Here is a 25,062-nt window from a genome sequence, read left to right on the forward strand (position 1 = left end):
TTGCCTGGGTATAAGTGTTGTATGGCATTTTCCTTTTGGGTTCTTCATGATTATATCACTGACATGTTGGAGAGAGTGTATCAGGACCCTGCAGCCATATCGACTAATTCAGAAGAACAATAGAGATAGCTTGGCCATTTGTAAAGGTGATGGGACCTGAGTTGTCCATCATGAGATGGGTATTGTCTGACCCACAAGGCGAAAAGTAGGATGTGCATAGCAGCAGTCTGTTACCAAATAGAAGTTAGTACCAGGGAGTATTGCTGTGACAGGCCTGATCATTCTACTTTTTGGTGGAATGTGGACTTTGGGACTTTGGATTAGGAAAGAAGTTGAATGCTTTAAGCAGGGTTTAATGGACCATACTAGTTGGAGCAGGGAAGACATCGGTGATAAGATGGCCTGACTCAAGAGGTTTCAGAGGAGAAAAATATTAGTGAGTGGCCCAGAGATTGTTCTTGTAATATTTTGGCAAAGAATGTGGCTGCTTTTTGCCCTTGTTTAAAAAAATCTGCCTGAGGCTAAATCAAAGACTTTTGGATGAATGACATTGATAGAGGAACCTAGTATTGACTGTGTCCTGTAGTTATTTGTGGTCACGCTTATGCATATCTATAAGGAAAAGGAGCAAGCTGAGCAAGAACAATTTTTGAGAAATGTACAGTTTGAGGAAAAAAGGAGCCCCAGGAAGTGTAATAGAGTTAGGGCCAGTGCTCAAGGACATAGAAGTTTAAAGGAAAGCTTGAGGCTAAGTGGAATAAAGGGACTGTTGACCTCAAGGCAACACCCCTCCCAGCTAAACTTTCAACCTGTGAAGAGGAATTAAAGAAAAGCTTAAGCAGTGAATGAAACCATGAAAACCAGAAAACCAATGGAGGTGTAATTAAACAGAGGGGCCATGTTCCAGCCCCAGAAAGCAGCAGAACTTGGCTTTATTCTAGATTTGGAGTCAAGATAGAAGAAAGGTGTTATGGAGTCTCTCCCCATGGCTAAGGAAAGCTGCTGAGGCCAGGCATGTGTCAGGGGTGTCCCAGCATGGAAGCCTGGAGGAGCCATTGCATGAAGCTGGGATTGTGTTGGAGACCCCAAGATGCTAGGGATGCCAGAGTCATGGGATACCTGCCAAGAGTAGCTGCAGACTGAGTGTGGAACCAGCCTAAGAGAGAGAAGTGTATTGTAGTCAACAAAGCAGAAAGGATTTTGAGATCTCAAGAAGGATTTGACAGCAGACATGGAGATGCAGAATTTGGAGTTTGCCCTTCTGGTTTGGGTTATGATTTGGTCCAGTATTTCCTCACTATGCTCTCTTTCCTTTCTTTTGGAATGTTAATGTATATTCTGTTCAAATGTATGTTGGAAGTATGTGATCTACTTTTTAATTTGGTTTTACATGGGTTACAGTTAAGAGATTGCCTTAAGTCTCAGAAGAGATTTTGAACTTTGGACTTTTAAACAATGTTGAGACTGTGATAGACTGTGGGGACTTGAAGTTGGATTGAATGCATAGTCATCTGGGCACTACTTGAGAAGGATTAGACAGTGTGGCCTTGTTGGAGTAGGTGTGGCCTTGTTGGAGGAAGTGTGTCACTGGGGATGGGCTTTGAGGTTTCAAAAGCCCAAGCCAGGCCCGGTGGCTCTTTCTTCCTGCTGCCTGTGGTTCTGAATGTAGAACTCTCAGCTACTCCTCCAGCACTATGTCTGCCTGTGTGCTTCCATGTTCTGCCTGTGTGCTGCCGTGTTCCTGCCATGATGATAACGGACTAAACCTCTGAAACTATAAGCAAGCCCCAATCAAATGCTTTCTCTTATATAAAGTTCTCTTATATAATGGTTACAGCGTCTCCTCACAGCAGTAGAACACTAAGACAACAGGACCCTGTAGCCATAGTGACTAATTGAGAAGAACAAGAGACAGCTTGGTCTCTGGTATTGGTGATGGAGATGTTAATATTGTCTAGTAGAAGAAGGAGGGAGTGTCACAGGATCCTTATCTGGGATTCCAGCTCAAGCTCTCTCTTGCTACCCCTACCCCGTGCCCCATCTAGATACAGGTGATTTGGGGAGATGTTAGAGGACATAGGAAGTGAAAGATTAACTAAAAGGCAAACCCCATGATGCAGTTTCCAAGAAGATGTCATCCATGAGAGGGTGAGACTTTGGGGTGATGCAGCAGTTTGGAGGTTACCTATGCTCTGTAAATAAGCACAATCAATCCATTGGTTCAACAAGTTGATTTTTATGAAATTGTTACTTTGGTCTGTCATTGGTACCCCTATCTAGGGTAAATAAATGTTTGTTTTACCTCTCCTTAGAAGAAGGTCATGCAATGAGAACCAGATATACCAATATATAAAGTAACAAATGCATGAGGCTTCTTGGAGAGGTTAAACGAGCAAGGTCATGGTACACGTTTGTGTGTATGTGCATGTCAAGAAACTGGGCTGTGAAAGACTGTATGCTGGTGTGTCTTAGGGTTTCTACTTTTGTGCTCAAATACCAAGGCCATAAAACAAGTTATGGAGGAAAGGGTTTTATTGGCTTACACTTCCACAGCACTGTTCACTACCAAAGGAAGTCAGGGTAGGAACTCAAGCAGGGCAGGTGGCAGGAGTTGATGCAGAGGCCATGGAGGGATGCTGCTTACTGGCTAGCTTCCTCTGGATTGCTCAGCCTGCTTTCTTATAGAACCCAGGACCACGAGTCAGGGATGGTACCACCCACCATTAGCTGGGAGGACCCATTGATCACTAATTGAGAAAATATTTTACAGCTAGATCTCATGGAGGCATTTCCTCAACTGAGGCTCCTTCCTGTCCGATGACTCTAGCTTATGTCAAGTTGACACACAAAACCAGTCAGTACAGTGTGCATGAGAAAGACCAGTGCACAGTAGGACTGGAGTATGCCCGTGTCTGGCCTGTCTGACTATGTGTTCAAATCTAGATGGTCTTTTAATAAAAAACCCAGAGCCAGATATCAGGGTGAAAGCTGAAAGATGAGAGAAGCAGAGCAGGCAACCACTAGTTCTTACCTCTACAAAATCCTCAGCCTAAAGAGGACTTCCAGTCAGTTCCTGTCTCCTCACGCCTTATATACTTTCTCTGCCCTGCCATATTACTTCCTTGGATTAAAGACATGTGTGCTTCCCAAGCAAAGGCATGAGATCTCAAGTGCTGGGATTAAAGGTGTGTGCCACCACTTCTTGGCTCTGTTTCTAATCTAGGGCTGACTCTGTCCTCTGATCCTCAGGCAAGTTTATTAGGGTGCACATATATCACCATGACTGTGTGCCCATTTGACTGACTGGAATGAGAAATACCAGTGTGTATTTTGTATGTGTGAGAAATAAATTGAAATGTAAATTACCAGGGTGTGTGTGTGTGTGTGTGTGTGTGTGTGTGTGTGTGTGTTTTAGACGGCAACTTTTAGGAGTTGGTTCTCTCCAACAAGTGAGTCCTAGGGATCAAACCTACCTCCACAGGTACCTCTGCCCTCTGAGCCATCTCCCTTGGAGATTTTCTTTCTTTGTTCTTTGTTTCTTTGTTTGTTTGCTTTTTTCTTTCTTTCTTTCTTTCTTTCTTTCTTTCTTTCTTTCTTTCTTTCTTTCTTCCTTTTGTCAGGGTTTCATTGGCTAGTCTTGAACTCCTGGAAAGTCTCCAGCCTCAGATTTCTGATTATTGAGATTGCAGGTGTGCACGCACTGCCATGCCTTGTTAGCATTAATTAGATTCTCTCTGTCTCTCTTTAAAGATTTACTTATTTTTATTTTATGTGTATGAGTGTTTTGCCTGAATGTATATCTATATACCACATGTATTCCTGGAGGCCAAACATCTGTGGAGGCCAGAATGGGGTGTTGGATACCCCGGAACTGGAGTTACAGATGGCTGTGACCTGCCATGTGGGTGCTGGGAATTGAACTGGGTCCTCAAGAGTAGTAGATGCTCTTAACTGCTGAGCCATCTCTCCAGCCCCCAGCATCATCAGATCCTTTATATGTTTGGCTTTTTGGAACTGTATGTTGTGTGTTGCTGGGGTAAGAGTCCTAGGTCCTAGCATTCCAGAAGCTATACTAGTGGGGCTGAGCTGTTAGGAGAAAGGGGACCCCTCTGATCTAGGTCAGAAAGGAGGAGAAATGAGTGAGCTTGGGAGGGGGGGCAACACAATGGCAGAGCTGATTCCTAAGGTTCCATTGTTCCACAGTGAGAAGATAGTGAAGGCCCTGGGGTTGGGGTAGAGGAAGACAGGAACCCTTGTCTCTGGTGGCTTTAGGGGTGGGATTTCAAACGGACTGTGCCAAATCATGGAGCAGAACCCTCCAAAGGGAACAGTTCCACGTTTGCCTATAAAATGGAAGAAATAGCTCTTTTGTGGGAGTATTTATCTACAGTCAGACCAGGTAATGGGGAGGAGGCTTGGGGATAAAAATTTAGGAGGCTTCCAGTGTATGGGAAAGAGTGATTTTGCTATACTGCAGTAGTGACCATTGCCTCAGGTATTTTTCTCATTGCTCTGACAAAAATCCCTGGCAAAATAAAAGAGTCATGCCTTGAATACAGTCCGTCATGGCCCAGAAGTGATGGTGGCAAAGTGTGAGGAAACTAGTCCCATTTGAAGGCTAGAAGCAAAGAGCCATGAACCAAGAGCTGACTTTCTCTGTGTCCCCTTTTTTAATTAACCTGAGGTCTCAGCCCATGAGATGGTGCCATCCACCGGGTGAATCTGCTTCTTCAGTTAAACCTCATTGGAAACAGCCTCAGACATGCCCAGCATTATGTCTCCTAGGTGATCTTATTATTTATTAATTGAAGATAACTTTTTTTCATACACTGTATTCTGGTCATGGTTTTTCTTCCATCATCTTCTCTCAGATCCTCCCCACCCATCCAACTCCATGCCTCATTTTTCTTCCTTTTAGAAAAAAGGCAAATAATAAAACAAATAAACCAGCATAAAACAAAACAAACCAAGAAAAAGTATGAGAAACACATATACACAGATACACACACACACACACACACACACACACACACACACACACACACAAACCAATAAAAACACAAAATCAGAAACCCTAATAATAATATATAAGCAACAGACCAGTAAGGTTTAAAAAAAAAATGACCAGACAACAAAGCATTAAGAGAAAGAAAAACTTCCAAAATTACTATTGAGTTCATTTTGTGTTGACCATCTCTTCTTGGGCATGAAGCTTGTCCTTGAGTGTAGTGTGTACACTTAGTGATACTCCATTTGGGAGAAAACCTAATTTTTCCTTTGCAAGCGGTTGACAATTGGAGATAGTCTCTGGGTTCCTGTCCACATGCCCTCTCAGCGCTGGGACCCCATCAGTCTCTGTGTATTGATACGAGCGCCAGTGCTGTTGTGTCTAGATGACACTATTTCCTTGGTGTCCTCCATCCCCCATTGGCTCTTGCCATCTCCTACCTCCTCTTCCACATAGTCCCCTGACCCCTGAGAGGATGGGTTTGAGGAAGACATCCCTTCTAGGTCCCAGTGTTCCAAGGTCTCTCTCTCTCTCTGCACATTGTCCAGTAGTGGGTCTTTGGGTTAGTTCCCATCTCCTGTAGGAGGAAGCGTCTTTGATAATGGCTGAGCAAGACTCAGAGCTGATTCCCGGTTTGGTGTCGTAGCTGATTTTAGATCAAGTCAAGTGGCCAGTGAAGTTCAAGCATCCATCCTACTTGCTCTCAGCCAACTATGTAGATTTGGACCGGTTAAAGCTGGGAGGAAAGAATGGGAAGGAGCAGCTTACACTGGGGGATGCTGGGAGAGCCATGAAGACCTTTCCCTACCCTCTCTTCCTCTAGGCTGGACTTCCCAGGACTCAGTTGTTCTCCAAAGGAGAAACCAGGAGGAGGAGGCAAGAAATGACCGTTGAACTAATGAAAGCCATGTTACAGGTTAGTTTATGTCTGTTCTCCATGAGAAGTGGTCTTGATGATTGGCACTGAGTAACACTACTTTGGAAATTCTGATTAATGGTCTGTCCCAGGGCTTGATCACCCCTTCTCCCTCAGGACATCATCCTTAACTTTAACTGCCTAGTAAGTGAATAATAGATAGGATGAGGCATAGAGCCCATTCAAACATTTTGTCTCCCTACTGTATATACATTGCTTTATGATATAGACTCTTACTAGTTCATGGCAGGCACCTTTGATGTGCCCGGTGTTACTGGCTCTTGAAAGTTAAGGAGGGTTGGACCTGATTAATCCTTAGATGGGAGGCAGAATATAACTATGGAGCCCAGGTTGGCTTCAAGCTCATAGCAATCCTCCTGCCTCATGTTCCTAAGTAGTAGGTTTATAGGTATGTGCCACCATACCTTGAATGTACATTTTTAGCCAGTTTGGGCTCTTGTCAAAAGACTTGTTTTCTTTTACAGGAAACAGGTGTCTCAGTACTACTGAATTGGGTTCCAGATTAGATGGACATACAAAGCCCCTCTCATGTATTCCTCTACGTGAATTTCTCTTCCTCTCTGTCCCAAAAATAATAGCATGGCATTTGTAATTGCCATCTGAATCTGAGGAAGTCTTGTGACACCCAGTGGCATCCGACTCTGTCCAGGGAATGTATGTCGGGACTGGATTACATTAGAGAAATGTCACCCTGCTGTGAAAGGGTGAAAGGGCGCTGGTTGGTCGGCAGAAGAGTCAGGGCCACAGCGGAACCCAGTGTTAGTTTTTAGAGCTTTAATGGAGGGAAAGGCGGGTGGGAGGAGCCAGGCCTGGCTTGGCGGGACAGCCACACACACACACACACACACACACACACACACACACACACACACCAGGGACAGAGAGAGGAAACACGGGAAGAGAGGACAGAGGGAGAGCATGGGGGTCCGTGTGTGGCTTTTTAAGGTGGAGATTGCGTGACCACGAGGTGGTAAGACATATGGCGCCAGACAAGACCCCGAGCTGTGCATGTAGAGAATCCTAACATGCTGCCCACAGCAGAGCTGGCTCGTTGCAGGTAGACAGATCCCCACATATTTTGATCATCAGAGATCAAGGAAGTTTGGAGGGTGTAGGAAAAAGGGAGTGTTGTGTTTGTTTGTTTTTCTATCTACATATTCGGATTTCCCAGACATTTCCTATAAATGGAATGATGCAAGAGTCTTTTGTGTCTTCTTTCATTTAGGAACTGACTCCCAAGGTGAGCTCCTACCTCTACCACAAACAAAATAATAAAACTGTAACAAAACTTTGTAAATGTGTTTGTGTTGTCTAAGGACTCAGTGACATTCAAAGATGTTGCAGTAGACTTCTCCCAGGAGGAATGGGAGCAGCTGAATCCTGCTCAGAGGAGTTTGTATAGGACTGTGGTGCTGGAGAACTACCAGAACTTGGTCTCAGTGGGTAAGCTTCCTCCCTGCCCACCACCCAGAACTCTACACTGACACATCTTTCACACTTGAACTACTGAAGCTATGTTTATTGTTTCAGGGTTAGAAGAGGATTTCAGATGCAGTTTGTGAATTGGGCATATTCTCAGATAGTCGTGGTTTTGTCTTTAGGCAATTACTATTGGACTTTTCCCAGGGGCCTGCCCTGAGAAAATCCTTCCCACAGTCCTGGGGAAGACGCTACGCTACGTCTGGCATGGGGTTATCTGAGGGAAAGGAATGTGTACACACCAGTTTCTTACGTCCATTACTTTCTCTATAACAAACTTCTATCTACACAGCTTCAGTTCTGTTCTGACACTCAGCTCCTCTCTGTCTCTTCTATTTCTGTCCTCTCAGAGCCCTAGTAATAACTAAGCTCTTATGCTTTCCATCTCAGCTGCCCACCCCAGGAATTCTGCTCCAATCTTTTCTGCAACTGGTTATGCTGAAAACCTTTCATTCTAAGAAGTTACTTCAGGGCTGTAAGAGGAGCGGGAGATCTGAGCTTGATTTATACAAGAAACAAAGCTATGCACCTAAAAGCCAGGCTCTTGGCCTAGGAGCCAGGCTGTCTCCGAAAAGATGTTTTACCCTTTTTCAGGGACTTCAGGTGCCTAGTGGGTGGTGAGGCCAGCTATTCTGTTAGTCGCTTGTCCTTGGATGCTTTTGTCTGGAGCTGGACCTATATTTGGATATAGCTGAAGGAGATATTTGCAAAAGGCAGATATCCCATTCAAATGCTAAAAAAGGGAGCAGAGAGTCTAGAGGCAGAAAGCCTTATTTACCTGACCTTATCCAAGTACTTTGAGTGTATATGTCCACATACACTGTTCTTGGGGGAAATTATGAGCACAAGAAATTCATAGCAAGAAACAATTGAATATTAAAAGCTGAATAACACCAAATATTCTCTGATAAATGGCTTCCCTCTAGAAAAGATTCCTTGACCTTTGTAGGTAGAACTTTATTATATACAGCTGACTCTCCATAATATATTGCGACTTGCAGCAAAATAGAAACCCAGACATGGTAGAAATTGTAGCAGGTACCTCTGCTTTTGTTTGTTTGTTTGTTTTGAGACAGGGTTTCTCTATGTAGCTTTGTGCCTTTCCTGGAACTCACTTTGTAGACCAGGCTGGCCTCGAACTCACAGAGATCCACCTGGTTCTGCCTCCCAAGTGCTGGGATTAAAGGCGTGCGCCACCACCGCCTGGTGGTGTACCTCTGCTTTATGTTGCCTGTCTGCTACAGTTCTGCTCTTCTCAGCAGTATGTGGTAACAGGGCTGGAGAAGAATATGTCCAGGTTACTATAGCAACATGGCCCAAGACCTAGCACAACTGATTCTGTGGTGGAAGTGCCATTCAGGCTGTAAAACTCAGCATGTATACAGCACCACCAGCTAAAATAAAACAAAGACCTACTTCATCAAAGTCCATATAGTTCTGGAAAAATCTCAAAATGTACTTGCTTTTTGATTTCTGTAGTTTGACTTTTGGCTAACAGTTCTTGTTAACTGAAGTATGTCAACCCAGAACGTAGTTTTTGAACTTAAAAGCTCACCTGAGAAAAACTCATTGTTACACTTGGATCCCAAACACTCTGTGTAGTCACCAGCCAGCTAATAACAACTTTCTATTGGCTTAAACCCATGTCCAAGCAGTCTTCTCCAGTGAACCCCCACAACACTGTCAATGTGGAATATCACTTTTCAAATACATGTCCAAAATTTTTATGGAGGGACATTGATTTTACATGGGGGCAAAAGAGAACACACATGTATGCCACATACAAGTTGGACGGTAATTTACAGGACTTGTACCAGCTGAGGTCATCATGTTGATAGCAAATGCCTTTACTCACTGAGCCATCTCACTGACCCCCAAATATGAATCTTTTTATTAACTTATGATAAATAAATGAAACCTAGTGTCTTAAAATATCTTCAGATGCTTGCTCTTGAAGAGACTAATATGGACCCTTCTAAGCCTGGGGTCATATATGTTACTAGATGAGCTTGCTAGTCTCTGGAAGTTCCTTGTCCCAATCCTCTTGATCTTTAGGCCAGTGGTTCTCAGCCTTGCTGATACTACGACCCTTTAACACAGGTCCTCATGTTGTGATGACCCCACCATAACATTGTTTTCTTTGAAGCCCGGTGGTGGTGGCGCACGCCTTTAATCCCAGCAATCCGGAGGCAGAGGCAGGCAGATCTCTGTGAGTTCAAGGCCAGCCTGGTGTCTAGAGTGAGTTCCAGGAAAGGTGCAAAGCTACACAGAGAAACCCTGTCTCGAAAAACCAAAATAAATAAATAAATAAATAAAACAAAAATAAAAAATTAAAATAACTGTAATTTTGCTACTGTTATGAATCATAATGTAAATATCTGGTATGCAGGATACCTGACCTGCGTCCCCAAAGGTTATGACCCACAGGTTGAGAACTGCTACTTTAGGCTACATTTATGCCTTTAGCCAAATTTTGGAAACTGTAGACTGTTTTTCTCATCTATCACGGGGACTTAGGTTGCACTTGGATCCTTTGATGCTCTGCCTCTAATGATCTGTTTCGTTTGTGCAGTCTTGATTCAGTGTTTCAGATCAGCTGATCAGTGTTGATCAGCTTCTGGAATGAACGGTTATTCTCGCTTCCTTCAACCTCATGTTAAACCCATCTAGTCATCTTTAAAGCAGCAGACACTCTATCTTCAATTTTAGACTTTTCATTTCGTTCTTTATTTTTTAAAGGTGTGTGTGTGTGTGTGTGTGTGTGTGTGTGTGTGTGTGCATGTGTGTGCGTGTGCGCATGCCACAGTGTGTGTGAAGGTCAGTGGACAGCCTCTGGGTGTCATTCCTCACCTTCCACGTTTGGTGTTCATCTGCAGCTTACGACAGGCTTGTGAGCAAGCTTCTGGGGATTCTCCTACCACCACCTCACATCCTGCTGCAGAAAAGCTGGGATTGAGAATGTACTGCTGTGTTGTGCTCTACACCAGTCCTGGGAATTCAGATTCAGATCTTTATGCCTTTATGGCAAGTGCTTTACCCACTGAGCCATATAGCCGGTGACTTTTCTCTGTCTCACCTGGCCCCATGGTCCTGCAGCCACTTATAAAGTAATCATTCAGAGGCTTATATTAATTACAAACTGGTCTATGGCTCTGGCTTCTTGTTAGCTAGCTCTTACATCTTAAGTTAATGCATTTCTAATAATCTGTGTATTACCATGTGTCTCATGGCTTTACCTGTGTTCTATTACATCTTGCTCATCTGGCGGCTCTCCACATCTTCCCCTTTCTTCTCCCTGTATTTCCCACCTGGTTATATTCTGTCTTGCCATAGGCCTAAGCAGCTTCTTTATTAACCAATGGTAGCAACACATATTCATAATGTACAGAAAGACCATCCCACAGCAGAGCCATCTTCTCAGCTTATTTGTCTAATTTTTTTATTTTTATAAATACAACATTTTATTCTTTGAGATTTTTTGAATATATTTACGTATTAAAATTTTTTTCATTTTACATATCAACCCCAGTTCTTCCTGAGATTTTTATTTTATTTTATTTTATTTTAATTTTTTTACTTTTTTTTTCCACTTGTGACTTCATTATTTATTAATTAAATAGGTTTCGACACATGGCTTTTTAAATAATCCAGGCAGGGGGAGAAGGGACAGGAGGGCACACCTGCAGCTCTCCTACCTCCAGCACATATTTACAGTTAGCCACTGGACAATCCTGGCTCAGGAGGAGGCAGCAAAAGTTGGAGAGGGGGGACCCCAGGAGAACAAACACTAAGACTTATTTCCTCCATTCCATCCCCCCAAAACCATCCATCCCATCTTAGTCTCTGGTGGTGTCCAATGATGTCCATCTCCCATTCCTTCCCAAATTATGGAAGTAAGGTTCTTCTCACCAGAATAAGAGCACTTGGGATAACAGTAGGGTTCCCCCCCCTGAGATTTTTATATGTATACAGTGTATTTTATTCTTATTCACCTCTCAAAGCCCTCTCTAACTCCTACTGAGACACACCAACCCGGCTCCCTTCTTACTTCATGCTCTATTGATTTTCTCATTATTAATTAATTACCCCAGAATACAGTTAGTGCTGACCATATGTGCATAAGTGTAGAGCCATCCACTGAGGCATGGGCGATCCACAGCAGCCACATCACCAAAGAACTGTTGTGGAATATTTAACTATGGCTAGATGTGTTACATTTGTTTATGTTGTGGAATATTACTTTAACTATGTGGAGGTGTGTTACATTTGTTTAATTATGTAAATGTGCTGCATTTGTCTCCCCTTGCTTGCCTAAGGCACCTGATTGGTCTAATAAAGAGCTGAGCAGCCAATAGCTAGGCAGGAGAGGGATAGGTGGGGCTGGTGGGCAGAGAGAATAAGGAGGAGGAGAAATCTAGGCAGAAGAGGGAAGAAGGAAGAGAAGAGAAGAAGGGAGGAAGAGAGGGAGGCGCCTAGGGGCTAGAAGTCAGGCAGCCTCCAGACAGACAGACAGACAGGAGAGGCAGTGAAATAAGATACACAGAAGGAAAGACAGGCACAAAGCCTCGAGACAAAGTGTAGACAAAGAGAAAGATTAAAATAAGAGCTAAGAATGAGCATTCATAACTAATAAGAAGTCTCCCTGACATGATTTAGGAGCTGGTTGGTGGCCTAAAAGAAAGCATGGTACAAAGAACAGTGATTGTTTTTCTCAGCAGCCATCAACTGCCAATAGCTTCTCTGATAGGAGTGGGGCCTCCTAAGTTCCTCCCCATGCAGGCTGGAATGTTGACTAGCTTGATGTTGTGCACGTCTTCTGTAGGCAACCACAGCTGCTTGTTTGTCTCTTGTTTTACAAGCATACTTTCTTTTGCATTCCTAAGTGTAGAGTCCATAGCTGTTTTTGAATTTGCTTGCTAATTCTAACATGTGTGACGCTGCAGATTGATTACATTTTGCTTTTCTGGCTATGGTTTCACATTTCCCATTCTCTTATGTCCAGTGATTGTGGATTTTATCATGGATACTGCAAATAAAAACTACAGAGGCTCTGCATTCTGTCACTGTTTTCTGAAAATGTTGTTTCTCTCAAGACAGAGTTTCTCTGCATAGCCTTGGGTGTCCTGGAACTCGCTCTGTAGATTAGGCTGACTTCGAACTCACAGAGATCCACCTGCCTCTGCCTGCTGAGTGCTGGGATTAAAGGTGTGCACCACCACCACCCAGCGACAGGTAGTTCATTTGACTCAACCTCCTAAATGTCTCTAGCAGGACTTTAAATTTTTTATTTTAATTTTTAAAAGAGATTTCATTTGTATTTTAAAGATATGTATATGCATATGTGGGGGGCGGTGTGCATGTGAGTGTAATTGCCTACAGAAGAGGGTGTGAGCTCTCCTGGAGCTGGAGTTGTAAGTGGTGCTGAGCTGCTCATTATGAGGCTGAAAACTGAGTGTTGTTCCTCTAAGAAGTTGTTACTTGCGCCTGCCAGCATAGGGTAGGCACACACTGAGCCAGTCAGTGTAGTGCGCATGAGCCCTGGACATTTAAGGGCATCATAGATCTGTTATTGTTTAATCTTGGGTGGCTGAACACCACTACACTGTCTGGCTTAGCGTGTACCTACCCTACGCTGGCAGGCATAGGTAACAACTTCTTAGAGGAACAAGTGGTGCCCCACGTTGGGCGTAAGATAAGCAGAGAGGAGAATTCTAGAAAGTGGAAGGCTAAATGAAAAAACGCCATCCCACCATCCAGGGAACAACGTGTAATGAGACACAGGTAAAGCCACAAAAAAAGTGGCAACATATAGATTAACAAAAGTGGTCTGAATTTAAATATAAGAGCTAGTCAGTGGTAGGCCTGAGCTAGTGGCCAAACAGTTTTAATTAATAGAAGCCTCTGTGTGTTTACTTGGGTCTAAATGGCTGCGGGAGCCAGACAGGACCAAGCACTGAGCCATTCTCTTTACCCTATCCCCTAGCAGGCCATTTAAAAAGTATCTTGTTGATTACTGTGATGGTCCTTAAAAAATACTGAGTTAAGGTTTTTGTCCTTCCCCCACCCCATAAGAAATGTTTAATTTCTGTAGGGTTGACTGTTGACCGCTGCCACTTGACTATTCCAGAGTTTGATGTAGTCTGTCCTTCAAATGTGTTCAAGCTATTTATTTCGTAGTTCCATCAGCTATAAGGAGCTGAGTTATGTGCCAAAACATGGCTGTTTTTGTGACTTTTTTTTCTTAATGCAGGAGCTTGCATTTCCAAGCCACATCTAATCTCATTACTGGAGCATGGGAAGGAGCCTTGGGAGGTGAAGGGTGAGGTGACGAGAAGCACATTCCAAGGTGAGAACTGGAGAAGCAGACGGAAATATTTCTAGGGAATGGCTCAGCCATCTTCAGAGGTTCTTAGCTCCTCACTGAGGCTGCCCAGAAATTCTTGCCACGCCTTGTGGTCCTGGGCGTCAATTGAAGTTTCCCCGCTCAGCGTGGATTCCCTTCTGCTTCACTCTCCTCTCCCACTTCCCTCTTGTCTCTGTAGTGAGTTGTTTTGTACAAAGGAGAAGGTCCTAGCTCCATTTCTGTCGCTGTGATGAAGCGGCCCGACAAAAGTGGGTTGAAGAGGCACGGTGCTTGTTTTATTTAGCTTGCGAGTCCACACTGTCGGCCATCGTAGGGCATTCATAGCAGCACGGTCTTGAAACAGCTGGTCACAGAGCAGAGAGAGTGAAAGCATGAAACCCTGTTACTCAGCTAGCTTTCTCTGCTCACACACAGTCCAGCGCCCCGAAGCTGAGGATGGTGCTACCTATGTTCTGGCCGGCTCTTCCCATATCAATTCAGACAGGCAAGGCAATCCCCCATAGACGTGCTCACTGAGATACTTTGTCCTAACTCTCACCAATAACAACAAAGCTGATATTAACTGGCCTATAAGGTGACACTTCTCCTAAGGGGTTGAAAGTCAAAAATGAGTGAAGAAATTTCTTACTATGAAGTTATATGAGCTATAACAAGTTTGGCACACTGAAACATAAGCAAATAAAGGATGGACCTTGGGAACACTATTTTCTGATTATGAAATTGTAACTATACAGTTGCCTTTAAATCCTAGGGGCCAGTCAGTCATAAAGCATAGTGTATGTGGTTGTTGGGCATCTCTAGAGAGTTCTGAGAAGCAATCCAATTAAATATATTGATAGTTAAACAAAATTAACTGCATATATTAATCAGTTAGAAGTAGGAGACATGGGGCTGGAACGATGGCTCAGTGGTTAAGATCTGAGTTCCATTCCCAGCACTTACATGGCATCTCACAACTGTCTCTAACTCCAGTTCCAGGGGATCTGACATCCTCTTCTGACCTCTGCAGGCAGCAGGCGTGCACATAGTGCATAGACATGCATGCCAACAAAACATCCATACATATTGAATAAATAAATAAATAAATAAATATTCTTAAAGATAGGAGGCATTACAGAAGTGAGTTTAATTTGTAGTCTGCCCCCGAGTACCATTATCATTGCAAACCTAATCATTATCTCCTAGTACCTCATCTTATACTTAGCTTTCCTGGTTATTTTCTCATGCTGTCCTTTCGTTTTTATCTCTTCCCTGCTGCCATATTCGTTTCTATTACTCTGACAAAATACCTGCTGTAATCAGCTTAAGGGATTTGGTTTTGGCCCACGGGTTCAGAGGTTTGCATCTATGATCAGCTGGCTCCATGGCTTTGGGACTGGTGGCAGTGCAGAAGCATGGAGGAAGGTGTGGTGAAGGAAAGCAAACAGAAGCCTGCCCATGCTGCTGAATTTCCTCTTGAGTTTTCCTTTATTCCAGTCTTGAGTGTATTGGCTAGTGACACTCACCTTGACGGAAGGCGTTACCTCCCTGGTTAATCAGCTTTGGAAACAACTTCACATACACACCCAGAGGCATGGTTTACTGGTCTCCTGTGCAATTTTTCATCAAGAGTAATTATTTCAAAGCTCTTTTTCTTAGATACAACCTGCACATTTCCAGTTGAGATACTTGTATGTGATGTACGGAATTTATCAAATAGTTTTGAGTTACTCCATTTAGAGGTTTTTGTAAATGCAGGATTTTTTTTTTTTTTTTTTTTTTTTTGGTCTTGCCTGGTCCCACAGCCACTTTTAAAATAATCACTCAGCGGCTTAATAATAATTACAAACTCTTTGACCTATTGCTCAGGCTTATTACCAACTAGCTCTTACACCTTAAGTTAGTTAACCCACTTCTCTTCATCTATGTTTTGCATGTGTCTCGTGGCTTTACCTGTGCTCTAATGTACCTTGCTCTAACAGCGGCTGGCTGGTGTCTCTCACTGACTCCACCCTTCTTCTCCCTGTAGCTCTGCTGGGATTTCCTGCCTGGCTCTATCCTGCCTTGCTATAGGCCAAAGCAGCTTCTTTATTAACCAGTGGGAATAAAACATATCCACAGCACTCAGAGGGGTCATCCCACAGCAAGTTTTCTTTTGTTAATAGTACATGATAGAGAATATATTATTATTATTATTATTATTATTATTATTATTATTATTTTTACATTTTTCAGATGGAGACTCTATACGCAAGACACAAGAATTATCTCTGAAGCAATTTGTGTTTGATAATGTGTCAGTGGAGAAAATTACAAGTTTCGGTTGTGAGTGTCCCACTTCTGGAAAAAAGTGGAAATGTAAAGACCTTTTTGATAGACAAGTGATAAATCAAGAAATATTATTTAACATGAAAGGAACAGTCACTCATAAAGAAACCCACACTACAGAAATAGGCTACAAATACTCCAAATCTTCAAAATCTGTCCATCTGGACAATGTAGAAGAGAATATTTATAGTCACAAGTCAAAGAAGAAAACCTTCTCCAAAAATCCCAAGGTACGAAAATACAAGAAAATCTGGGCAGGAAAGAACATTTTTAAATGTAATGAATGTGAGAAGACCTTTACTCATAGCTCATCTGTTACTGTTCATCAAAGAATTCATACAGGGGAGAAACCATATAAATGCACAGTGTGTGGAAAAGCCTTTAAGCAGAGCCATCACCTTGCTCAACACCATACAACACACACCCATGAGAAACTCTTTGAGTGTAAAGAGTGTAAGAAAGCCTTCAGCCAGAATTCATACCTCATTGTACATCAAAGAATTCATACTGGAGAAAAACCATATAAGTGTAAGGAATGTGCAAAATCCTTCAGGCAGCCTGCACACCTGGCTCAGCATCAGAGGATTCACACTGGGGAGAAACCCTATAAGTGTAAGGAATGTGGGAAAGCCTTTAGGGATAGCTCTACCTTTGCTCAACATCAGAGGTGTCACAACGACAAACGACCCTTTCAGTGTGTTGAGTGCGGTCAAGCCTTCAGGTATAACATGTCCCTTACTCGTCACTTTAGGCATTATCACACTGGAGAGAAGCCATTTGATTGCACTGATTGTGGGAAAGTGTTCAGTGTTCACATAGGACTTACTTTGCACAGGAGAATTCACACTGGAGAGAAACCTTACAAATGTAACGTGTGTGGAAAAGCATTTCGCAGTGGGTCATCCCTGACGGTACACCACAGAATTCATACAGGTGAGAAGCCTTACAAATGTGATATTTGTGGGAAAGCCTTCAGCCATAGCATGTCACTCACTGGCCATCAAAGAGTACATTCTGGAGAGAAACCTTATAAATGTAAGGAATGTGGGAAAGCTTTTCGGCAGAGTATACATCTTGTTGTCCATTCAAGAATTCATACTGGAGAAAAACCATATGAATGTAAGGAATGTGGGAAAGCTTTTAGAGAAAGTTCACAGCTAACCACGCATCAGAGAAACCACACAGGAGAAAAACCTTTTGAATGTAAACAGTGCGGTAAGTTTTTCAAAAGAAGTACCTATCTTGCCAGACATCAGAAGATCCATACAGGAGAGAAACCTTATGAGTGTAATGAATGTGGGAAAACTTTCACGCATACTGCCTACCTTGTAAGACATAAGAGAGTTCATACCGGAGAGAAACCTTACAAATGTACCGAATGTGGAAAGGCGTTTGGTGATGGCTCATCCCGTGCTCAGCACCAGAGACTTCACACAGGTCAGAGGCCCTATGCATGTGATAAATGTGGAAAGGCATTCCGAACAAAGTCATCCCTTAATTGTCACCAAAGATGTCATATTGGAAAAAAACCTGAAAACTATATCCCCTCTGGCAAATCCTTTAGCCATTGACAAACCTTTACCATTCATCAGAGAATTTAACTTTCAATCAGATTGTTTGTTCTATGTGGAAGAATTCACACAGGTAAGGGAGCTCTTAGGAATGCAAGGAATATGCAGAAGTCTTCAGGCAGTGTTCCTTTTTTGGTTGTTGTTGTTTTTGTTTTTTTCTTTGGTTTTTCAAGACAGGCTTTCTCTGGGTAGTTTTGGTGCCTGTCCTCATTAAAGGCATGTGCCACTACTGCCTGGCTTCAGGCAGTGTTCTTAAAATGTCCATCACTGGAGAGTTCTCGATGCAGAGGCATCTCAGGCATTCCTGTGTGTCACTAAGTCTCGTGTATATACCTGCTAAGTATTTCCATTTATTTTTGTTCCTGTTAGTGTGCTCCAAAACATCATTGTTTCACTTGAACTTTTCCAAATGTCTATTATTGGCATTGTTTCCTTCAAGTTTATTATTAATTTTACAGTCACAGAATCTTTTAAAAATATAAATGTTATTTATGTAACTCTTATAAAACTCATTGTAAAATGTCTGTTTAGTGCATTTGAGATGCTTAGCAACATGATTGACTACATTAAGTTTGGATGGAGAACACCCCTCCAGTGATTAGGAGACATATCAGCACAGGTTACAGAGGCCATACACAGAAGTAAAGGGACATAAGGGGACATTCGTGAGCCAATGCCTTTATTGGGCCCAAGGGTCCAGATTTCCTTTGTTGAGGTGAAACAAGCAAGCATGCGTCCTGGGAGGTCATGTCATGTGTGTGTAAGTGATCACTGTGGCATGTGTGCCCAGGCCATCCGCAGCAGTCCATTAAAGAAGTGGTGGGAACAGGGAGCTCGGTTTGACAGGAGAAATGCTTCTAAGTTCTTGCTCTTGGCACCAGCTTGAGCTGTTTGTGGTAGAAGGTGTCAAGGGTGACTGACGTATGCTTCTTGCATGGGGAAGTTAAAACTTTAATTAAATATATACAAAAGAACATAAAATTATAGGACTTCACTACACTGACTCATGGGAGTGCTTAAAAAATGTGTCAGACCAGAAATACTATTTCTAAACTATGAACTCTGGAATTTGGAATATGGCTTAGGTGATCATAACAATTTAGAAACTGGAAGTGTCTTCAGGTGGATGACAATTAGCATATGTGGTATGTTTAAAGTTTAATAATATAGAAATGTTTTAATGATTCTAAGGTTATCTTTCCTTATGTGCAAAGAAATTAAATATGGTCTGTTGTGTAGAGTCTGTTCTGGGAAGTGCCTAGAACGTTGAATGAGATTGGAACAAAAGATTAGAATTTGTTTGGGAAAACATGCAAGGGTACATACAGTCAAGGAAACAAGAAACATTTTTAATGCTTATCATTAAGCCTCTGGCAGATCAGTCTTGCTTTTTCATTATGAAATCCTATCTCAAAATATAAGGTGGAAGGTGATAGACTCCCAATGTCGACTTATGCCCTTCACACGTGCACACCTGGGCAATCACACCCATAGATGTGCACATATGAATATACATACAAATAAATAACTAAAATAAAATTTAAAAGTGGGGTTGTGGCTGGGTTTGGTGGCACATATATCTATTTCCAGTGGGTAGAGGTGGGTGGATCTCTCAGACCAGCCTGGTCTACAGAGTTCTGGGGCAGCCAGGGTCACACAGTGAGACCTTGTATAAAAACAACAACAAAAGATAACAGACAAGAAGATAATTACTTACTGTAGAAAGGAAAACAGGGGACCCTGTTCCACTGTAATTGTCCCGGAGGACTATGGGGGATTTTTGCCAACCCCATCTCATGGTAAGTTCTGTTGGACAGTATGCCTGTCTTTCCTTTTTTTGTGTGTGTGAGACAGGGTTTCCCTGTGTAGTTTTGGTGCCTATCCTGGAGCTCACTTTGTAGACCAGGCTGGCGCCTTTCCTTTTTTTATCATTAAGTCCATTCTCCCCACCCCACCATGCATAATATATTTCAGTTTACATGTGCAATTATTTTTCCTAGAGGCTTTTGCCAGTTGGTTTCCGTAATTCACTGGGAGATGACAACAAAGATTGAGGACTGAGAGTTGGAGGAAACCAGGGTATTTTTTTCCTGGCTCTTTCTGCTTTGGGTGCTGCTGCTGCTCGTGATACTTCTCTTCCAAATCCCTTCCCAAACTCTGAATTCTTTAGGCTCTGGCTTCTATCAGGGCAGCCCCTGGGAGTTTAGGGAGTTTAGCTCCTGTAGAGGCCCTGGCTCTTGGATCATGGTCATAGTTCTGTGGTTGTAAGTCAGCAGTTCTCAACCTGCAGGTTGGAACCCCTTTGGGGGTTGAATGGCCCTTTCACAGGGGTTGCATATCAGATATTCTGCATATCAGATATTTTTACATTATGATTCTTAACTAGCAAATTTACAGGTATGAAGTAGCAACAGAAATAATTTTATGGCTGGGGGTCACCACAACATGAAGAACTGTATTGAAGGGTCATAGTATTAGGAAGGCTGAGAACTGCTGCTCTGAGTCTACAGGGTTGACTAATTTTTGTTTAGCTTGTTAACCATGTTAAGTTACATAAACTGATTTTTGAATGTTGAACTAGTGTTGCATTCCTAAATGAACCCCAGGTGGTCTTGAAGTATCCAAATTGAGCATCCTTAATATGAATATTTGGAATCTAAAATGCTCCAAAGTCTGAGGCTTTCTGGGTGCTTATATGACATCACAAGTGGCAAGTTCTACTCCTGATCCCATGTAACAGGTTATAATAAAAAAATAGGAAAACTAAAAAAGTGTTATCAGATTACTCTTGCCGGCTGCAAGGATATTGTAGAGATTCCGCTGTGTATTAAAGCTATACTTTGACCATCCAAGGGTCTGCCAAAAGGCAAGCCATTTATTATGGAATATTTGGTGTTATCCAGTTTTTAATATTTCAGCTGTTTTCTGCTATGAAATTCTTGTGTGCCCAAATACTATAGACCATTTGGCAAACAGCTAAGCTTCCCAGACCTGTTGAACATCTAGGTAACTAACTTCCCCACTGAACCTAGGAGACAAGCAGGCTATTTAGACGCATAGCTTTGTTTCTTGTGCAAATGAAGCTCAGACCATCCCCTTCTCACGCTAGGGACTTGGCAGAGAGATTGAGGAGAACAGGGCTTTTCGCATAACCAGGTGCAGTAAGGACTGGAGCGAATTCCACAGGCAGACACGGAACTCTGTGGCCAGAGAGAGGCGAGAATGAGTGAAGGGTAAGGCAGGAACAGAGGACACAGCACCGTGTGGCCAGAGAGAGAAGAGGAAGACAGAAGTTCTGCAGAGGGAAAAGCAGATCTCGGGCAGAATTTTCTGAGAACTAGTAAGGATATAGATGGAGGATGAAGGGACAGAGGACATAGATCAGGTCAAAAGCATAGGAACTTACCAAAACTATGAGGACAGAAAAACTAGGCACAGAGAGGAGCTGTGTGAGGACAGGGCTGGAACTGTGTAGATAGAACTGGTCTAGAAGAAGAAAGTGAACGGACTAAAGAACTCAGTGTGCTTAGATTCATTTGATATCCCTCGGATTAGTACTTAGCCACTTTAGTAGCCACTACTAGCACCTGTTCTAGGCCCTGACAAAAGTCTCAAGGCAGGCACTTGGGGGAATTCGTTAAATTACTGGGGTTAGGGTGTTACGCCCAGATCGTGTCCCCAAAGAGAGCACCGAAGACTGAGGGTGTCCAGAATGCAACAGCAAGGTTTATTCTATAGATACAAGCCTAGGCAGGGAACTCGTTCCTACACCCAATACAGTGAGGCAGGGAGGAGTTGCTCTTTCTTTGTGAGGCTAGTCTTTTAAAGGTGAAAACCACAGAATTTACCCCCTCCCTGCCCCCCGAAACCCTCCTCCCTCTTATCAGTATCCTCCCTAGTTAGTATCAGTTCTTTTTCCCCCGTCTTTCACCTTTCTTTCGTCTGTTCAGCAACTGTGTCAGGAGCTGTCTCTGGAGTTGGGATAATTTATGGCCAATTGATCCCACCAGGTGGCCGAACATCCTGACTTTGTAGTTGATATCACCATCCGGGAGCCTGAAACTGGCCTGAGTTTTAGCTACACTAAGATATCCTGGTTTAAGCTTCTCTCTGTCTGTAGGGAATAGAGTGGGGTCTGACTGAGGTCAAGAGCACTCGCTGCTTTTGCAGAGGACTTGGATTTGATTCCCATCGCCCACGTAGCAGCTCACAACTGTAACTCCAGTAACAGGATCTGATGCTCTTTTCTTGCCTCCATGGGCACTGTATGTACCCAGTGCACAAATACATGAAAGCAAAACACTCATGCACATAAACTAAAAACCAGGTGACAATGCTGTAAGATTGTTTTTGTTAAAGAAAAAAATCAGTATGCCAGGCGGTGGTGGTGCACGCCTTTAATCCCAGCACTCGGGAGGCAGAGGCAGGCGGCTCTCTGTGAGTTCGAGGCCAACCTGGTCTATAGAGTGAGTTCCAGGAAAGGCGCAAAGCTACACAGAGAAACCCTGTCTCGAAACATACACACACACACACACACACACACACACACACACACACACACACACACATCAGTATAAAATTACCTCCGGGCTATATAAGGTGTTTTTGAAGCACAAATGGACTTTATATTTAGACTTTGGATTCAGCCCTAAAATATTTTATTATGGTTTGCACATATTCTCAAATCAGAAAAATTAATCTAACACTATTGGTCTGAAACATTTTGGATAATGAATATTCTGTTTGCCAGGCAGTGGTGACACACACCTTTAAACTCTACACTTAGGAGGCAGAGGCAGGTAGATTCCTGAGTTCGAGGACAGCCAGGGTTACCCAGAGAAACCCTGTCTCAAAAAACAAAACAAAAGCAAAAACAAATGAAGAGTATTCTCATACTCTATCTTAAATACACTGCTTGGTTTTATTAGGTGATGTAAGTGAAGGATTATTACATCTATGTTAACGAGGGACACTACTTTGTAATTTCCCAAGGCACATGGCTATTCCAATGATCCATTTCTTAAGCAAGTTTGGTGATTTGTGAGTTCTTTTAAGATATAGGTTTGTTTTGTCTACCTGTCAATGGGAATGACATTGCCCACAGTGTTTGCTCATTTATCTCTTAATGGGACTGATGATATAGCTCAATGGTAGCACATTTGCCTAGCTTATGTCAGGCCATGGAATTCGACCCTAGGACAAAATCAAAAATGAACAAACTGAAACAGTGAACACTTTGCCAGACTCCATAACAAAAACATCTCAAAACAAACAAACAAAAAACAAAACAAAACAAAAATGCCTCTGAGAAAAGTATTGATGTCTGCATTTTATTAATATGTTCCTGTTTTCTTTTTTTTTTTTTTTTTAAATTAGACTGAGACTCACTATGTAGTCCTGGCTGGCCTGGAACTTGCTACATATACCAGGCTGGTCTTGAACTCACAGAGATCTGCCTGCTTCTGCCTTCTGAGTGTTATTAAAGACATGTGCCCCTCCCTACATCTGCCATTTCCATTTTTGTTTCTTGGGCATTGGTTTTATTTTTTCAAAGCTTTTTGTTTCATTGATTTTTCTTAATATTCAGTTTGGGATTTCACTGATTCTCTCTCCTCTCCCTCTGTCTCCATCTCTCTCTATGTGTATCTATGTGTGTATGGGTATGTCTGTCTGCCCCTTGCTTCCTCTTTCCAGCCCTTGGTTTACTTTACTATTCTTTATCCAGTTTTTATTTTTAAGATGGAAGCTTAGTTTTTGAGCTTCCACTTTTTTTTTTCCTGATCTCTTCATTGAATATTTGTTTTTTTGTTTTTGTTTTTGTTTTTTTTTGAAAAAAATCTCTTTAGTTGCCAGTCACAAGTCTGGACATGTACTTCTATTTTCATTTAGTTCTAAATTTTGATTTTCAGAATTCAAAAAAAAATGACTTGGCTATTTCATTCAAGTTAGAGGAGACTGCATGATACTTTTATATGTATCATCTAGTCCTGTTATTCAGAAAGGCTTACTTTTAATTATGTGTGTCTCTGTGTGGCTATATGCACATGTGTGCAGATGTCCTTGGAGGCCAGAAGAGGGTGCTGGATCCCCTGGAGCTGGAGTTACATGTGATTGTAAGCTCCCAACTGAACTCAGGTCTTTTGCAAAAACAGTACACATTCTTAAACACTGAGCCATCTCGCCAGCCCCTTGATTCCTTTTTTTTTTTCTTTCAAAATTAGTGTTGTGCATTCTGTTTGATACCTGACAAGCAAGAATATGATATCCTTACTTTGTGCTGTCAGTCCCTTTGCCTGGAAACAGAACACATCATACTATGATTCCTTATTGATGGATCCAAAATTAGTGTATACTCTGCTAGCATGGAAGTATGGCAACAGACGCTGAAGAGACAAGTAGCAGTCAGCGTCTGTCAGTTATTCAGCTGTTGGTCTGTCTGACTATGGAACAGCCTTTTCTGTGACACTGAATTGTGTCAACCTTGTTTACTCTGCGAATGTGTCTCAAGGCTTCCTTGGATTGCTCTAGTCAGGAGGTCATTTTTATTCAGTTATTGGGATCATGAGTCCTTTGGAAAAGGAGACCAATCTAGAGGCAGGAAATGGGGCTGGTGGTGGGTGCAATAATAGCAAATAGTGAGGTCACTGGAGCTATGACACTAGGCGGTACTCTCTTAGATGATTGAATGACAAAAACGAACAGCCCTAAATTCGACCTTCTCAAGGCTCGGGGAACATTATACAAGAGGGAGCAGAAAGAATGTAAGAGTCTGAGAACAGTGATGAGTGCTGTAGAATGCTTCTGGGCATGTCATGACTGTTGTGCTCATGAGCTCACAAGAACTGTGATTACCTGCACAAGATTGGGCCAATTAATATTCCAGCATGGATAGAAGGGCTTACCCCTCCACAATAGCTGAGGAGCTATTGGCAAATGAAGGCAGCTGGGAGAGAGGGAGTTATTTTTCTTTGGGGATGTGCCGCCCCCCCAATCAGATTGCCCATGCTCAAGTGGATGATCATCCACCCATGTGCATGCAGGGAGCACTAACTGGATTCAGTTGGTTATATTTAAAAACAAAACATGAATGTGGAAGTATGGGGGTGGTTGGGAGAGGAGGAGAGTTGGATATATGAAACTGACAAAGAGTAAACATTTTAAAGGTTCATCCCAGAAGAAAATCTGGAAAAGACTGCAAACCTTGGACCTGGCTGTGCATGTAGAGGGGCCTTTTGAACACCATGTATTAGAGTTGAGGGGGTCTGGGGAGAATGGAAGGAGGTGACCACAGCAACTAAATCCCAAACTGACAAGTACCTCCAACCAAAACCACTGTGGAGTTGTCAAGGCCCGCATTAGCCCAGCCCAATTCACGACATCTTCCAATTCCCCTTAG

General features: G+C 42.7%; 1 protein-coding gene across 1 annotated transcript in view; it reads left to right on the top strand.

The window, feature by feature from the left end:
- Positions 1–17,659, top strand: part of LOC118580621 (zinc finger protein 582-like) — a 32,192-nt gene extending 14,533 nt beyond the window's left edge. The window contains 2 exon segments of the mRNA XM_036182472.1: positions 16,539–17,616; positions 17,619–17,659. Of these exon segments, the coding sequence (XP_036038365.1) occupies positions 16,539–17,616; positions 17,619–17,659 (1,119 nt within the window).
- The last annotated feature ends 7,403 nt before the right edge of the window (positions 17,660–25,062 follow it).

The sequence above is a fragment of the Onychomys torridus genome, chromosome 1 (assembly GCF_903995425.1).
Source record: "Onychomys torridus chromosome 1, mOncTor1.1, whole genome shotgun sequence".
NCBI classification, from domain to species: Eukaryota; Metazoa; Chordata; class Mammalia; order Rodentia; family Cricetidae; genus Onychomys; species Onychomys torridus.